Source organism: Papilio polytes, unplaced genomic scaffold (genome assembly GCF_000836215.1).
Source record: "Papilio polytes unplaced genomic scaffold, Ppol_1.0 DF822067.1, whole genome shotgun sequence".
NCBI classification, from domain to species: Eukaryota; Metazoa; Arthropoda; class Insecta; order Lepidoptera; family Papilionidae; genus Papilio; species Papilio polytes.
Window position 1 is genome coordinate 7,212,042 of NW_013527137.1, and position 14,176 is coordinate 7,226,217.

At 36.0% G+C, this 14,176-nt stretch overlaps 2 protein-coding genes across 2 annotated transcripts in view; one reads left to right on the forward strand and one right to left on the reverse strand.

Moving 5' to 3' along the window:
* Positions 1–1,427: 1,427 nt before the first annotated feature.
* LOC106107384 (extradiol ring-cleavage dioxygenase-like) lies at positions 1,428–3,293 on the reverse strand. The gene has a single exon (XM_013288225.1). The coding sequence runs from the start codon at positions 3,201–3,203 to the stop codon at positions 2,280–2,282; it is 924 nt and encodes a 307-aa protein (XP_013143679.1). The 5' UTR covers positions 3,204–3,293; the 3' UTR covers positions 1,428–2,279.
* Positions 3,294–3,551: 258 nt separating this feature from the next.
* Positions 3,552–14,176, forward strand: part of LOC106106919 — an 18,592-nt gene continuing 7,967 nt past the window's right edge. The window contains exons 1-9 of the mRNA XM_013287578.1: positions 3,552–4,268; positions 6,230–6,348; positions 7,774–7,892; positions 8,451–8,567; positions 10,519–10,638; positions 11,739–11,854; positions 12,568–12,777; positions 13,894–14,028; positions 14,125–14,150. Of these exons, the coding sequence (XP_013143032.1) occupies positions 3,840–4,268; positions 6,230–6,348; positions 7,774–7,892; positions 8,451–8,567; positions 10,519–10,638; positions 11,739–11,854; positions 12,568–12,777; positions 13,894–14,028; positions 14,125–14,150 (1,391 nt within the window). The 5' untranslated portion in view covers positions 3,552–3,839. The remainder of the gene's footprint in view (positions 4,269–6,229; positions 6,349–7,773; positions 7,893–8,450; positions 8,568–10,518; positions 10,639–11,738; positions 11,855–12,567; positions 12,778–13,893; positions 14,029–14,124; positions 14,151–14,176) is intronic.

Sequence of the window (14,176 nt, forward strand, 5' to 3'; positions counted from 1 at the left end):
CAAAATATATTTATTTATAAATTACTCAACATCCTAGCCAACAACATTATGCCAAGTTATATTTGAATAATATAGAGAATACCCAATACCTCAATAAAATTGTTACTATCAGGAACAGTAGCGAAAATCCTCGGCATTTGACTTACAAAAAAAATGCCTTGTTCGTAACGAGACAAACTCCGCCTCTTATAACCGATTAGATAGCAGGTTGCCCAAACGACGAAATAATAATAAAAATACAATTACCACCGTAATTAGTACACATTTCCATACAGATATTTAAAGGTTATGTCTTATAGGTTTTTTTTCGCGTCGTCTCAAAAAACAAAACATCGCCAAATACATCAATTGTACAAATTTGATATTCCACTGAACAGGGGGTCTATTATGAATTTTTGGCCTCACTTTGCGATTACGTATTAGGTCTTCGACATTTGTGTGAGTTTTGTTGGTGTACTTTACGCTTGGAAGAGGCGCTGTACAAATCTAATACAGATTAAGTCGTTTAAAATACGAAAACGTTCTCATGATTCGTAATTAACCCGCGCTAATTTTTGTAAGTGCCATGGTGAACAACAACCACAAATAAGAGCGCCCCAGCGAACAACTGTTTAGTCTCGCTTTGATTCCTACTAGCTTATATGGAGGTGCATACACTACTCGACTTTTAGTTGTGCAACTAAACAGTTGAATGGTGCAAAACAATCGACTACCGCACAGTCATGCAATTGTTTAGTCAAAGGTGTGCAACTTACGAGCTCATACCCTGTCCAGTGGATTTAAAAGCAAAACATATTGTTTATTATAATTGTAAATAGTTAAGTCTGCTCTATTGTATAACTGAATCTCTTTGTTCAATACAAATTAACACAATTGCATGCACAATATGCAGGTCAATAACAATTTAGCATTTTTATAATTGGTCCCTTTGTAATTTAGAATTTAATAATATAAATAAAGCATCAAGTTTTAATATCCAATGAACTAAGCTTTTAGTTATAACTAGATGTTGCCCGCGACTTTGTCCACGCAATATTTAGATAAAAAAGTAGCCCATATGCTTGTCTGTCAGCTACCCTTCAGTGAAAAACCGGTCGAAATCCAACCGTTACGAAGATTACCCGGAACAAACACAGCTTGAGGACAGACAAAAAATTTTTAAATGCCATTTTCGTTATCAGCAATGCAAATACATCATCTTTCCAAAATCTGGAATTTTTCTTTAGATATTACAGACACTCCGATTTTATTATACGTATAGATGCCAACATTTATGAACATTTCATGTTACTTTAATTTAGAACAGGGTAAAATCATCTTTATGTCAAAAATTCAAGGAAAATCCTAGTCTTTGTTAAATAAATGTTCAGTTCCAATTTTAAATTAGTTTACATATGTAATATGTGCTTAAAAATTCAAATTTCATATAAACTTTGGTTCCTTACTAAATTATAATTACCCGTAACTATTATAATTTTGTGTAAAAAGTGTTTTTTTTTGTGAATTTCCACTGTCAACTTATAAAAACTGCTTTTTGTTTTTATAAGATGACCAACAAGTGGCACCTGAAATTCACCACAAGTCTATTTGCAGATATTGTCTATTTAACCAACAGAGTGGACATAGAAAGGACATATCCCATACTTTGGGTCTCTCACATCTCACAAACTATAGAAGCAATACAAAACTTTAAAAATTAACACAATTAATTATAACATACATGAACATACAATAACCAAAATCTACATAGTCATTTTTACATGTCTCCTGGCCCCGTCAAATGTACTTTTTAAAGTATTGACAATTAGTATTTAACTTTAATAAAGTTAATTACATAAAAACAGAAGGTGTAAATAGCATTTTTGCTATTTTAGGTTTAGAATTTCCTACATATTCATTGTTGAGTCTCCTCCCCTGCCAAATCCACTTAATTTAATATTTAACATATATAAAGTTAATTAAATAAAAACAGATGTTAATAGCAAAAAGTGGTTTAGAATTGTCTACATATACATTGTTGAGTCCCCTTCTCCGGCCAAAGCCAAATGGTATTGATCAAAAATTAGTATTTTTCATGTTAAAAACCAATAACCAATAGAAAAATTGTGGCTTAATAGGAGATATGTGGCTACATAGGAGATATTGTGTCCCCTCCCCTGCCATATCAACTTTTAAGTTTTGACAAATTGTTTTAGATAGGTTTTTTAATTGTAGAAAGTCAGTAAAAATATAAAGCTAGTCCCATTTATCCTTATTGTGTTAAAAATTGCATTTGGTAATTACAATGCTTTCCAAATGAACCCACTTAAACGGAATGTACCACCCATATCCCAGTTAAAAATCCTCTGGCCTTGTGTAGAGCCTCCTGCACCCGCTATAACTATTAGGGGCATGAAATGCTCCGCTGCACGAGGTGGGTGAGCTTCATCAGCCCCTTGTTGCAACCTCCAGGATAACAAACCAGATTTTCTCTTCTCTTCGCTGTCCGCAGTACAAACTTCATTCAAAAAGTCATCAAACTCCTTGTTAACAACTTGTTTCTTATTTCTACTATTTCTAAACTCTCTCATATTGTGATATGACATACCGGAGCCTATAATTGCAATTCCCTCTTTCCGAAATTCATATAAAGCCTTCCCGAGGTTGTAATGCTCTTCAGGGTTTTGGTTATTAAGTACTGATACTTGTATTATAGGTATATCTGCAGCTGGATTTATTAACATCATGGGAACAAATACTCCATGGTCCCAACCTCTTTTCGGATCAAGTTTACACTGTATGCCTGCACTGTCCAATGTTTTTTTTAATTTACCAGCCAGTTCTGGATTCCCAGGAGCGTCGTATTTGTATTTATACGATTCGGGCGGGAAACCGTAGTAGTCGAAATATAAATCGTGATGTTTACCTGATGATATTGTCACTTTATTCTCTTCCCAATGTGCAGTAACTAAGATAATACCTTTTAACTGTTTTAAATCTAAATGCTTCTTAACTTCGTCACGCAAGAATATAGTCAATCCTTCGTGTTCCTTATCGCCAAGTAATGGCATTGGACCACCACCGTGATTCACGAAAATTGATGGGGCTAAGACACTCATTGCTCTGTTGCTTGTAAAATATCGTACTATGTTCATAGACACTAAGGACATAAACACTACGAACACTATTTGTATAAAAACAGTTAATGTATTTATAATAAGCATGAATTAGGTATTTAAAAGTTTCTTACATTTAACAAAACTCGAAGGAAAACCGAAAATTATAGACAATTTTCCTGGAAAAGTCGATCACAGACAATGCCCCATGACAATATATTTTTTAAAATATAGATTATACAATAGCTTTTGGTTTTGTTATTGCGCTGTAGAATTTTGCAAAATTAATTTTTACAATGTTGTAAGTTAGGAAATTCGTAACGTAAATGTTAAGTTCATTTACTTTCCATAATCTGATTTATCCGTTTAGATAAGGTTTTTTTTATAAAAATCGGTAGGTGTGTGAAAGAGAAAACATGTGACAAAAAGAGATAAAAGATTTTACGAATGTTTTATTTCGCGATTAAAGCAATGGCGTCTTTGTGAGTTGTCCTTTTCGCACGATATTTTCTCAATTTTATATTATCAAAACATAACTTTATGTTTACATTGGAATGTTAATGTGCATACTGTCATATTGTTAAGTTTTCCTGAATTTAAGTGTTTTTATGGTTAACTGTTAAGACAATGTTTTGTGTCGGGAGAGGCAGTTCGTGCGGCAATATATTTAAGCCTTGGAAAACAAGTCTATAAGTTTTAAACTCCTTCCCGCGCCTTATAAAATAAACTCTTTAATAATACAAAATGGATAAAAAAAGCAAGAAGAAAACTGTTATAAAGCGGAAAGCTGAAGACCCAAACGAAAGTGAAAAGAAAAAAATCATGATTACTCGAAAAGTTGAGGAAGAAAAAGATAAGGTTGAGGTGGTCAATCAGGTGGTTGAGGTACCCGTGGAGCAAGGTCAGCAGATTGTTCATACCGGTCAGATAGTGGAAGGAAACTTCGAGCAGTCAGTATTTGTAAATATGAAAGGGGAGCCTGTGCAGATAGGACCAAACACAGTTATACTATACGAGCAAACGAATGGGACTCCAGCTAATTTCGCTTTCGGCGGTATGTGGACCATGGATTCTTCTGGAAGGATAGTGATGGCGGAGACTATATACGATGTGAAAGGTGAACCGGATGAGGAAACCGCGACTTTTGTTCAGAATACAAATGAAGTTGCTAACGTAAGTTTTATGTAAATCTATTAGATTTTAAAAATGTCTACACAACTAATTATATGTGTTAACACCCCTATCTCCATATCTAGTGGACTGTCATATTTTGTAGTGTTTTAAAATTGACTATTATAAACATTCTTTAGTATGTATGAAGTTAAAATTTAGTTATTGAGGTACTTATATATGAAATTATCATCTTTCCCCTTATCTTACTCCTGTAGAGTCAGGGCAACAGGTTTTGTCCTCCAAATAACTCATCATCCATCATCTCAGTCATCACTACCTTCTTGATCATGTCATCTTTCACACAATCCATCTCTTACCTCTACCTCTACCACTACCACTCCATACTTATTTATGAAATGTGATATTAAAATATAGAGCATCGGTTGCTCAGTGGTGTAAGCACTTGACTTGTAATCTACAGGTCTTGGGTTCAAATCCCGCTATGTATTAATGTGATTTTCGATTTTTTTCGAATTTTCATATGTACATAATTATTTACCCGACGTTCTTACGGTGAAGGAAAACATCGTGATGCAACCTGCACATATTGGCGGACAAATTCAAAGATATGTGTAAAGTCAACCAACCCGCAGTGCGGCGTGGTTGACTATGGCCTAGTTACCCTGACTTTGGGGAAGGCTCCGAGCCCCTCAGTGGGGACGTACAGCAGCTGGTGATGATGATGATGAATATAAAAATATGATCTCCTTTATTACATCATGTGAATACACAAAATTTGTGTCCCTTCTGCCCTTTGTCATGATACCCCACACTTCATCAACCCCCTTATCATGTGGCGGAATTTATGTATGGCTCCTTTGATTGCACTTACAACTAAACTATAGCACAACTGTTTAGTCTTACTTTGATTCCTTTAAGTTTATATGGAGATGCACTACTTTGTTATTAGTTGTGCAACTAAACAGTTGAATGCTGCAAAACAATTGACAACCAAACAGTTGTGCGATGGCTTTGTCAAAAGTGTGCATTCATTTGTATTTGACAGAAACATAAATTGGATTATGTAACCGCTGGTCGCTTAGTTTATAACATACGAGCTGTTGCCCGCAACTTCGTCCGCGTGGTATTAGAAAACATACGAACTATATAAATTACAAAAAGCTACGTATCCCTCGGGAACCGGACATTTGTCGGGGATGAAGCTAATCCCATGTGTACTCCAGACTTTGTTTTATATCTGTGCCAAATTTCAATACGATATGTTGAACCGTTGCAGAATGATCGAGTAAACATTAAAAAGCTAAATTAATAAATCCCACGGGAACCGTAACTATTCCCGGGATAAAAAGTAGCCTATGTGTTCTTCCCGACTATGCTCTAAACCTGTGCCAAATTTCATGAAGATCCGTTCAGCCGTTTAGGCTACAAACGCTAACAAACATCCATCCATCCATCCACCTATCCATCCATCCATCCATCTAAACTTTCGCATTTATGATATTAAAAAAATAAAATAAAAGTGAGATACTATTTTAAGAAAGAAACTATTTTACTTACAAACACAGCTATTCAATGTGAGGAGACAACATGAGGAAGATATGAGAATGAGATGGAAGTGTGATAACAAAAATGGATAAGATACGAAATTAGTATATTAGAGGAAGTTTGAGAGTAGCCCCAGTGGTAGAGAAGGTAAGGAGTAAAAGGTTAGCATGGGGGCATGTTATGAGGAGGGATGAATCGCATGTTACAAGGAGAACGTTAGTTATGAGTGTGGAAGGGTACATCAGTAGAGGTAGACGTAGAAAGAGATGAATGGATTGTGTAAAAGGTGACATGATCAAAAAGGGAGTGATGACTGAGATGACGTATGATAGAGTTATGTGGAGGACAAAAACCTGTTGTGTCGCTTCGGGAGTAGGATAAGGAGATGATGATGATGATGATTCCGTGGTTGAATTAGAAATTGGCCTTTTAACTTGGTGAATTTTAATTTACAGCAACCAGTAGAAGAACAGTCAGCAACATTTCAACAGTTTGAACTGACCACTAATTCTCAAGTCGAGGGTCAGGAATATGAGGTGGCTATCATTGAAAACCCCCAAGATGGAACTGAAAGGTATACATGAATACTAAATACAATTACTAACATAAACTAGCTTACAGCAACTATTTACATATGGAATTAACAAAACAACTAAGTGGCTTATATATTCTTCCAGAACTTTCTACATCTATGCCAAATTTCATCCATCCATCAAAACGTTCGATTTTATAATTGCACTAGCTGTTCCCGTGCGACTTCATCCGCATGAAATTATAAAAATTTCATTTTATTATTCACATTTGTCAAAAGTAAAAATGACATGACATGATGTCAAACCATGGTAACCTTGCTTCCTTAATGTTGGCAACAACTTATGATCTCTTTCCCACATTAGGGTTTTATCTAAATTATTCACCCCTAAGCTTAACGGCGTGAAATTATATAGCCTAAAGCGTGACGTAAGTGTAGGGCTTTTTATTAAAAAAAGAGTTATTCGAAAATATGCTGTGATTGCTGACATCAGGCAATAAAGAAGTGTGTGTTTACGCTTTATTATATTACTAGCTGTTGTTCGCGACTTCGCGCGCGAAAAATTAAAAAATATAGCCTATGTTACTCACAGATAAATTACCTTTCTAACGGTGAAAGAAATTTTAAAATCGGCCCAGTAGTTTTTAAGTTATTTCAATACATGCAAAAATACAAATCTTTCTTCTTTATAATATTAGTATAGATAGTATAGAAAAGTTAATATAAATGGATGGTTGTTAAGAGTTTGTGGTTTAAGCTGAACAGACATAAATTAGATTTGGCATAGTCAAGTCTAGAACTCTACTATTCTAACTTCTAGACTATTGTCTACACCAAAAAAGTACCCTATCTGTTCACATAGGGTACTTTTCAATACCGTACAAAATAAGTCGCAATTGTAGGTAATTAAATATAATATAGTAGCTTTCGCCCGTTACTCAAGTAGACTATCTGTTCTTCCAGACTATGCTCTACATGTATACCAAATTTCATCGAGATCCCTTCAGCTATTTAGGCTACAAACTCTAACAAACATCCATCCATCTAAACTTTTGCATAGAACTAATATTAGTTTTATTTAACAGTGGTAGAGCCCGCTTTAGCATCGTGTAATACCACGACCACACAGAAAACAGGCGTGAAGTGGAAGCAATTCCATGTACAGTCTGATGAGTGTTGTGCCGGAGGCCTCATTTTATTCCCTTTCCCTTTCCACCCTTTTCTTAAGAGCAAAGAATGGGAAGGAAAAGTGGATTTGACGGTGGAGACGCATATGAAGGAGAAATGTCCTCTTTATGTTCGTCTCCGTCAATGAAGGGTAGGCAGCGCTGCAATTGCGGATGTTTATGGGCAGCGGTTGCTTTCGATTTCGGTGTATTCAGGTGGCCGCTTGCTTATTTGCTACCTTATATTATAAAAAAAAATAATGTTAGTTAGATTAATATTGATTAATTTATATATTTCCAGATCAACAGACAATCAGATTATCACAACAGAGGCACAGCTAGTAGCAACAGGTCCGGGGGCTGTGCGTTGGTTGAATCAGAAATATGACTTTGTTGTCCGGAAACTGCAGTTAAATTATGGTAAGAATGTACTATTTACAATTGGATATTGAGTATGTAAGAATCTTTAAAAGGGAAAAATGTAATGCGAGAAAGAGATAAAAATATAAGCCAATAGAACAGAAAATTTAAACTAAACTATTGCACAACTGTTTCGTTTCGCTTTGATTTCTATGAGCTTATATGGATGTGCACATCTAACTTTTTAGTTGTGCAACTAAATAGTTGGCTGTGAAACAATTGACAATCGCACAACTGTTGTTCGATAGTTTTGTCAAAAGTGTGCGCACGCTCTTATAGGATACTAGTTATCAAACGCGACTTTTTCCTCGTGGATTTAAAAAGTATTGTATAACATTCACATATACATCTGTCATCTACCAGTTAACCCGACAAAATAGGTCCAACCGTTCCGGAGATTATACAGAACAAACTTTGAGGAAAAGAGACTGAAGTCGTGCGATATTTTAGTCAAAGTTTGTTAGAGTTTGTAGCCTTAAATGCCGATGATTTTCATAAATTTAGAGGGTAGTCGAAGAACTAGGCTGTTTACTTTTTTTTATTCTATGTGTTTCACAGACGCTGGTGTGAAATTAATGTATTCGGATTCGGGATGTATTCAATGCGTATATTTCACAACACCGAGTATGCAACAAGCTTTCAACGCTGTGCCACAGTTCCTATGTATTGAGACAGGTGAGTAGACCTTTAAGGGTAGGCACAACCGACAACTGTTCATCATCATCACCAGCTCACTATACGTCCCCACCGAGGGGCTCGGAGCCTACCCTAATATGGGGTGACTAGGCCATAGTCAACCACGCTGGCCAAGTGCGGGTTGGTCGACTTCACATATATCTTTGAATTTCTTCGCCGATATGTGCATCACGATGTTTTCCTTCACCGTAAGAACGTCGGGTAAATTATGTACATATGAAAATTCGAAAAATCGAACATCACATTGGTACATGGCGGGATTCGAACCCAAGACCTGTAGATTACAAGTCAAGTGTTCAAACCACTGAGCCACCGACGCCCTACTGTTCACTGTTCATCATCATATCCTATTCCCACACATAATTCTATGATACGTCATCTCAGTCACTCCCTTTTTGATCATGTCACCTTACACACAATACATCTCTTTCTATGTCTACTAGCGGTGTCCACACTCATAACTAACGTTCTCCTTGTAACATGTGATTCATCATAACATGCCCATGCTAACCTTTTACTCCTTACCTTCTCCACCACTGGGGCTACTCTCAAACTTCCTCTAATATACTAATTTCGTATCTTGTCCTTTCTTGTATGTACATTTAAAAAACATATTAACTAGTGCTAGGGACCACAAACTTTTAACAAGTGTACATATTGTACTATCAGAGTTTTCCACATAACTCTATCATACGTCATCTGTCATCACTCCCTTTTTGATCATGTCACCTTTCACACAATCCATCTCTTTCTATGTCTACTACTGGTGTCCACACTCATAACTAACGTTCTCCTTGTAACATGCGATTCATCCCTCCTCATAACATGCCCATGCTAACCTTTTACTCCTTACCTTCTCCGTTGTGCTGGTATAAGTAAAAATTTTGTTTCGTAATAGTATAATTGTATTTATGAAAAAATTTACATTAAAAAAAGGGACTTACTAGTGTTATAAGGATTACGCAAAAAAAAAAAAACTGTGCAAAAAAGTGTACGGACCAAGAGTCTGTAGAAGTTATAAAAAAGGGTAGGCAGACTACACATTTAGCATAGCCCAGTTTTATTAAGTTTTTTTTAACTGACAAAATTGTAATGTTCACTTTTATGATGAGTTTGCATGTAACAGACTATAGCCTAAAATATTGAACCTATTTTGATGAATGAGGTGTCATTAGATTTGTCTCCTTCTTCAGAGTGTCATAAGATATATTATAATTACACAAAACAAATACAGTAGACGTGAGAAGCGAAAAATAAAAAATATATATTGAAAAAACTGAATTTAATACTAAAATAAAAATCAATCGGGATTTTTCTTAATTTTTTATACAATACGATAGCAAACGAGCAAGGGGCCACCTAAATTCGCCAAAATGGCGAAGCGCAGCCCATTGAAATCTGCAATTGCAGATGCGTTGCCTACCTTAAGTCAACGGAGACTTAAAGAGGATATTTCCCCTTTCTGTAGTCTCCTCCGCCGTCAAATCCACTTTCCCATCCAATCTTTTCCTTATAAGAAAAGAGTATAATGGGAAAGGGACTAAAATTGGGATTGATTGATTACTTTAGTTATCGAATTACTAAATTGTGATTTTGATATAAAAAATCCTAGTTTCTAGTATAAAATTGCTTTTACAGTAGAACTTCGATAACTTAAAAACCTCTATAACATAGACCCTTGATAACTTAAAACCTCTATAACTTCAAATAATATGTTCCCTTCCCATCAGAGCCCAAAACCTCTTCAACATAGACCCTTGATAACTTAACTCTATAACTTCAAATAATATGTTCCCTTCCCATCAGAGCCCAAAACCTCTACAACATAGACCCTTGATAACTAAAACCTATAACTTAAAATATCTTGTGTTACCCTTGGACTTTAACTTATCGAGGTACTGTACTTGTATTTTCAACTTTATTCCTATAGGTATAGAGTTCAACAGCAACATATCTGCAGTGACAGGATCGACTGCGTCAAGTATTAAACATAATGTGACTTTGTTCCTCGCTGAAGATGGCAACGGGAAGTCTGTTATAGTTAGTGCAGGTAAATCACATCTTTATATCTATGTAGTATCTATACTATTATAATAAAGCGTAAACACATTTCTTTGTTGCCTAAGATGTCAGCAATTACAGCATATTTTTGAATAATTCTTTTCTTAATAAAAAGCCATACACTTACGTCACGCTTTAGGCTATATATTTTCACGCCATTAATCTTAGGTGGTAAATTTGGATAAAAAGTCTAATGTGGGAAAGAGACCATAAGTTGCTGCCATCAAGAAAAAAAGATTGCTAATGTTTGTCATGTCATTTTGACATTTGCAACTGATACCTTGACAGATGTAAACAAAATAATAAAATTTTCATAATTTCATGCGGATGAAGCCGCACGGGAACAGCTAGTATATACACACATTCATAATTCACAACATAACATCACTTTCATAACTTATAACACAAACAGACTAACGGAAGCCATTTTAACGGAAACGGATGCGGAGGCGCAAGGCTTCACCTCTGCAGAAGCGGAGGTTAACGGAAGCGGAAGCGGAGGTCAATGATAAAATAATAATTGCTATTAAAGAAATAACTAAAACTATGTTAATTCAAAATACAGATTGGTACATAATTACAAAATACACTTTATTATTCAAATATAATGTACTAGCTGTTCCCGTGCGATTTCATCAGCATAAAATTATTTTATTGTTTATATGTCAGATTATGCAGCAAATGTCAAAATGACATAACATGACAAACCTTAGCAATCTTGCTTCCTTGATGTTGGCAGCAACTTATGGTCTCTTTCCCACATTAGGGTTTTTATACAAAATATTTACCCCCTAAGTTTAATGGCGTGAAAATATATAGCCTAAAGCGTGACGTAAGTGTAAGGCTTTTTATTAAAAAAAGGATTATTCAAAAATATGCTGTAATTGCTGACATCTTAGGCAACAAAGAAGTGTGTGTTTACGCTTTATTATAATATAGATAACAATTATAGTTAGTTGACATCACGGCCGCGCATAAACGAAACCTAATCGCCTCAGTAAAGACGTAAATTAACCTCCGTTATAACTCCGCATAAATAACGGAATGTATACGGAGTTCCGTTACTAATCTAAATAAATATATTTTCAGGTATATCAACGTTGATTGGTGAAGATTTAAGATGGTTGTTAGAGACTTTTAAGTCTTGTAACCCCGCTTGGAGACAGGTCCGTTGTGTGGTCTGTGACCCCACTAAATCACAAGAGGTGAGTTTAATTGCACATATTTAAATAAATCTTCAATCTATATGTACTTGAATAAAAAGGGTGTACACACTTTGTGACGTAAGATGTCAGCAATCACAGTACATTTTTGAATATTTTTTTTAATAGAATCCCTACACTTACATGCTTTAGGCATTTTCACGCTGTTACACTCAGGGAGTATATAAATTGTAAAAAACCGTAATGCGAGAAAGAGACCATACACTACAAGATGCCAACATTAAGAAGAGTTGTATTTCTTACTTCTTCACGCGGACGAAATCACAAGCAACAGCTAGTGTATAAAAATTATTTCCTTAGTATTTTTTATTTGGAAATCTCCTAGTCCTCCGAAATATATAGTTTTTTTTTTATAATATAAGATGGCAAACTCGCAAGCGGCCACCTGAATCCAATGAAATGGAAAGTGACTGCTGCCCATAAACATCCGCAATTGCATCGCTGCCTACTCTTCATTGACGGAGGAGACGCACATAAAGTGGATTTTTCCCCTTCCTATGCGTCTCCTCCACCGTCAAATGCACCACACTCCTCCGGCACCACACTCATGAAACTGTACGCGGAATTACTTCCACTTCACCCTTGTCTTGTGGTCGTGGTATTGCTGGGACGAGCCGGTCTATTCGTGCGAAGATGTTAAAGCGGGCTCTACCACTGTTATATCTATATAGTAAAAAATGGTATAATTCCAATAGGAAGTAAGGTCGGAGTTCCCCAACGCGCATGTAACATGTTCAGTATGGCAAGCGTCGTGTGCCGCTGCCAACCTAGTTGCGGAGACGGCGCGGCGTGAGGACGGCACCGCGGTGATGCTGAGCACCCTCACTCATGAGGAGCTGGCCACGCGCTGCAAGGCGTATGCCCTCGCCACCCTGAGGGGAGACCACACGCCGGTCCAACTGCAGGTAACCATCATCTTCACAATCAACACCACCACCATCATCATCATCATCACAACCATCGTCATCACCATCATCATCATCACAACCATCGTCATCATCATAACCGTCATAGATGTAGAGAATAGTCAGGACGAACATATGGGCTACTTACTTTTGTTTTTTATTTTCTTGCAGACGGAGACGCAGGACGAAAGTATTTTATAATATTAGTAAGACTAGCTTTCGCCCGCGACTCCATCGTTTCATTTAAAAAATAAACAAAGTAAAAAATAAATCCTCTACCTCTATGCCATATTTTACCGAAATCTGTTTAGGCTACAAACTTTAACAAACATCCATCTAAACTTTCGCATTTATAAAATTAATTAATATTTATTATTAATTCTTTATATATCTTAAAATTCTTATTTTTATATATAATATATTTCACATAATTTAAAAAAAAAACAAAAAAATATATATAAAAAAAGTCCACCGGCTGCGGAATCCGATGACTCAAGCAACCAGTGGTCAGGGCAGAGACAGGAACCTCATCACTAGTCGTGCGGTTTCTAAAATAACGGCCCTTATTTGGGCCCTTAATCCATCTGTCTAGCGAGAGCTTCTTGAGGTGTTGGTCGAAGCTCTTCTCTAACCCGTGTACCGAAACGACTATCGGAATAATGGTAGTCGATTTCATACGCATTTTTTTTAATTATTAATAATCTTACTAATATTATAAATTCGAAAGTTTAGATGGATGGATGTTTGTTAGCGTTTGTAGCCTAAACTGAACGGATCTCCATGAAATTTGGCACAGGTTAAGAGCATAGTCTGGAAGAACACATAGGCTACTTTTTATCCCTGGAATAGTTACGGTTCCCGTGGGATTCATTAATTTAGTTTTTTTTTATGTTTACTTGATCATTCTGCAACGGTTCAACATATCTTAATGAAAGGCACAGATATAAAACAAAGTCTGGAGTACACATGGGATGAGGTTCATCCCAGAGAAATGTCCGGTTCCCGAGGGATACGTAGCTTTTTGCAATTTTTATAGTTTGTATGTTTTCTAATACCATGTGGACGAAGTCGCGGGCAACAGCTCGTTATTAATAATTGTTATAATACATGTTTCAGACGTTAAAACGCAATATAATAGGCAGCGGTGCTGGTTCAATGAGGTTATTGGATGTTGTAACTAAGTGTTCGGGAGCTATAACCAAGTTTGATCAATGGCTGGAAGCGGAAAACTACACAAATATACTACATAAGGTAATATAATTAAGGCTATATTTTTATTACACGCGGGCAAAATCACGGGCAACAGCAAGTGTCAAAAAAAAGTGAGATTGTAAACAAATATCCAAGTGTACATGTACACACACAAACACACCGTACATACAACACACATACACACATA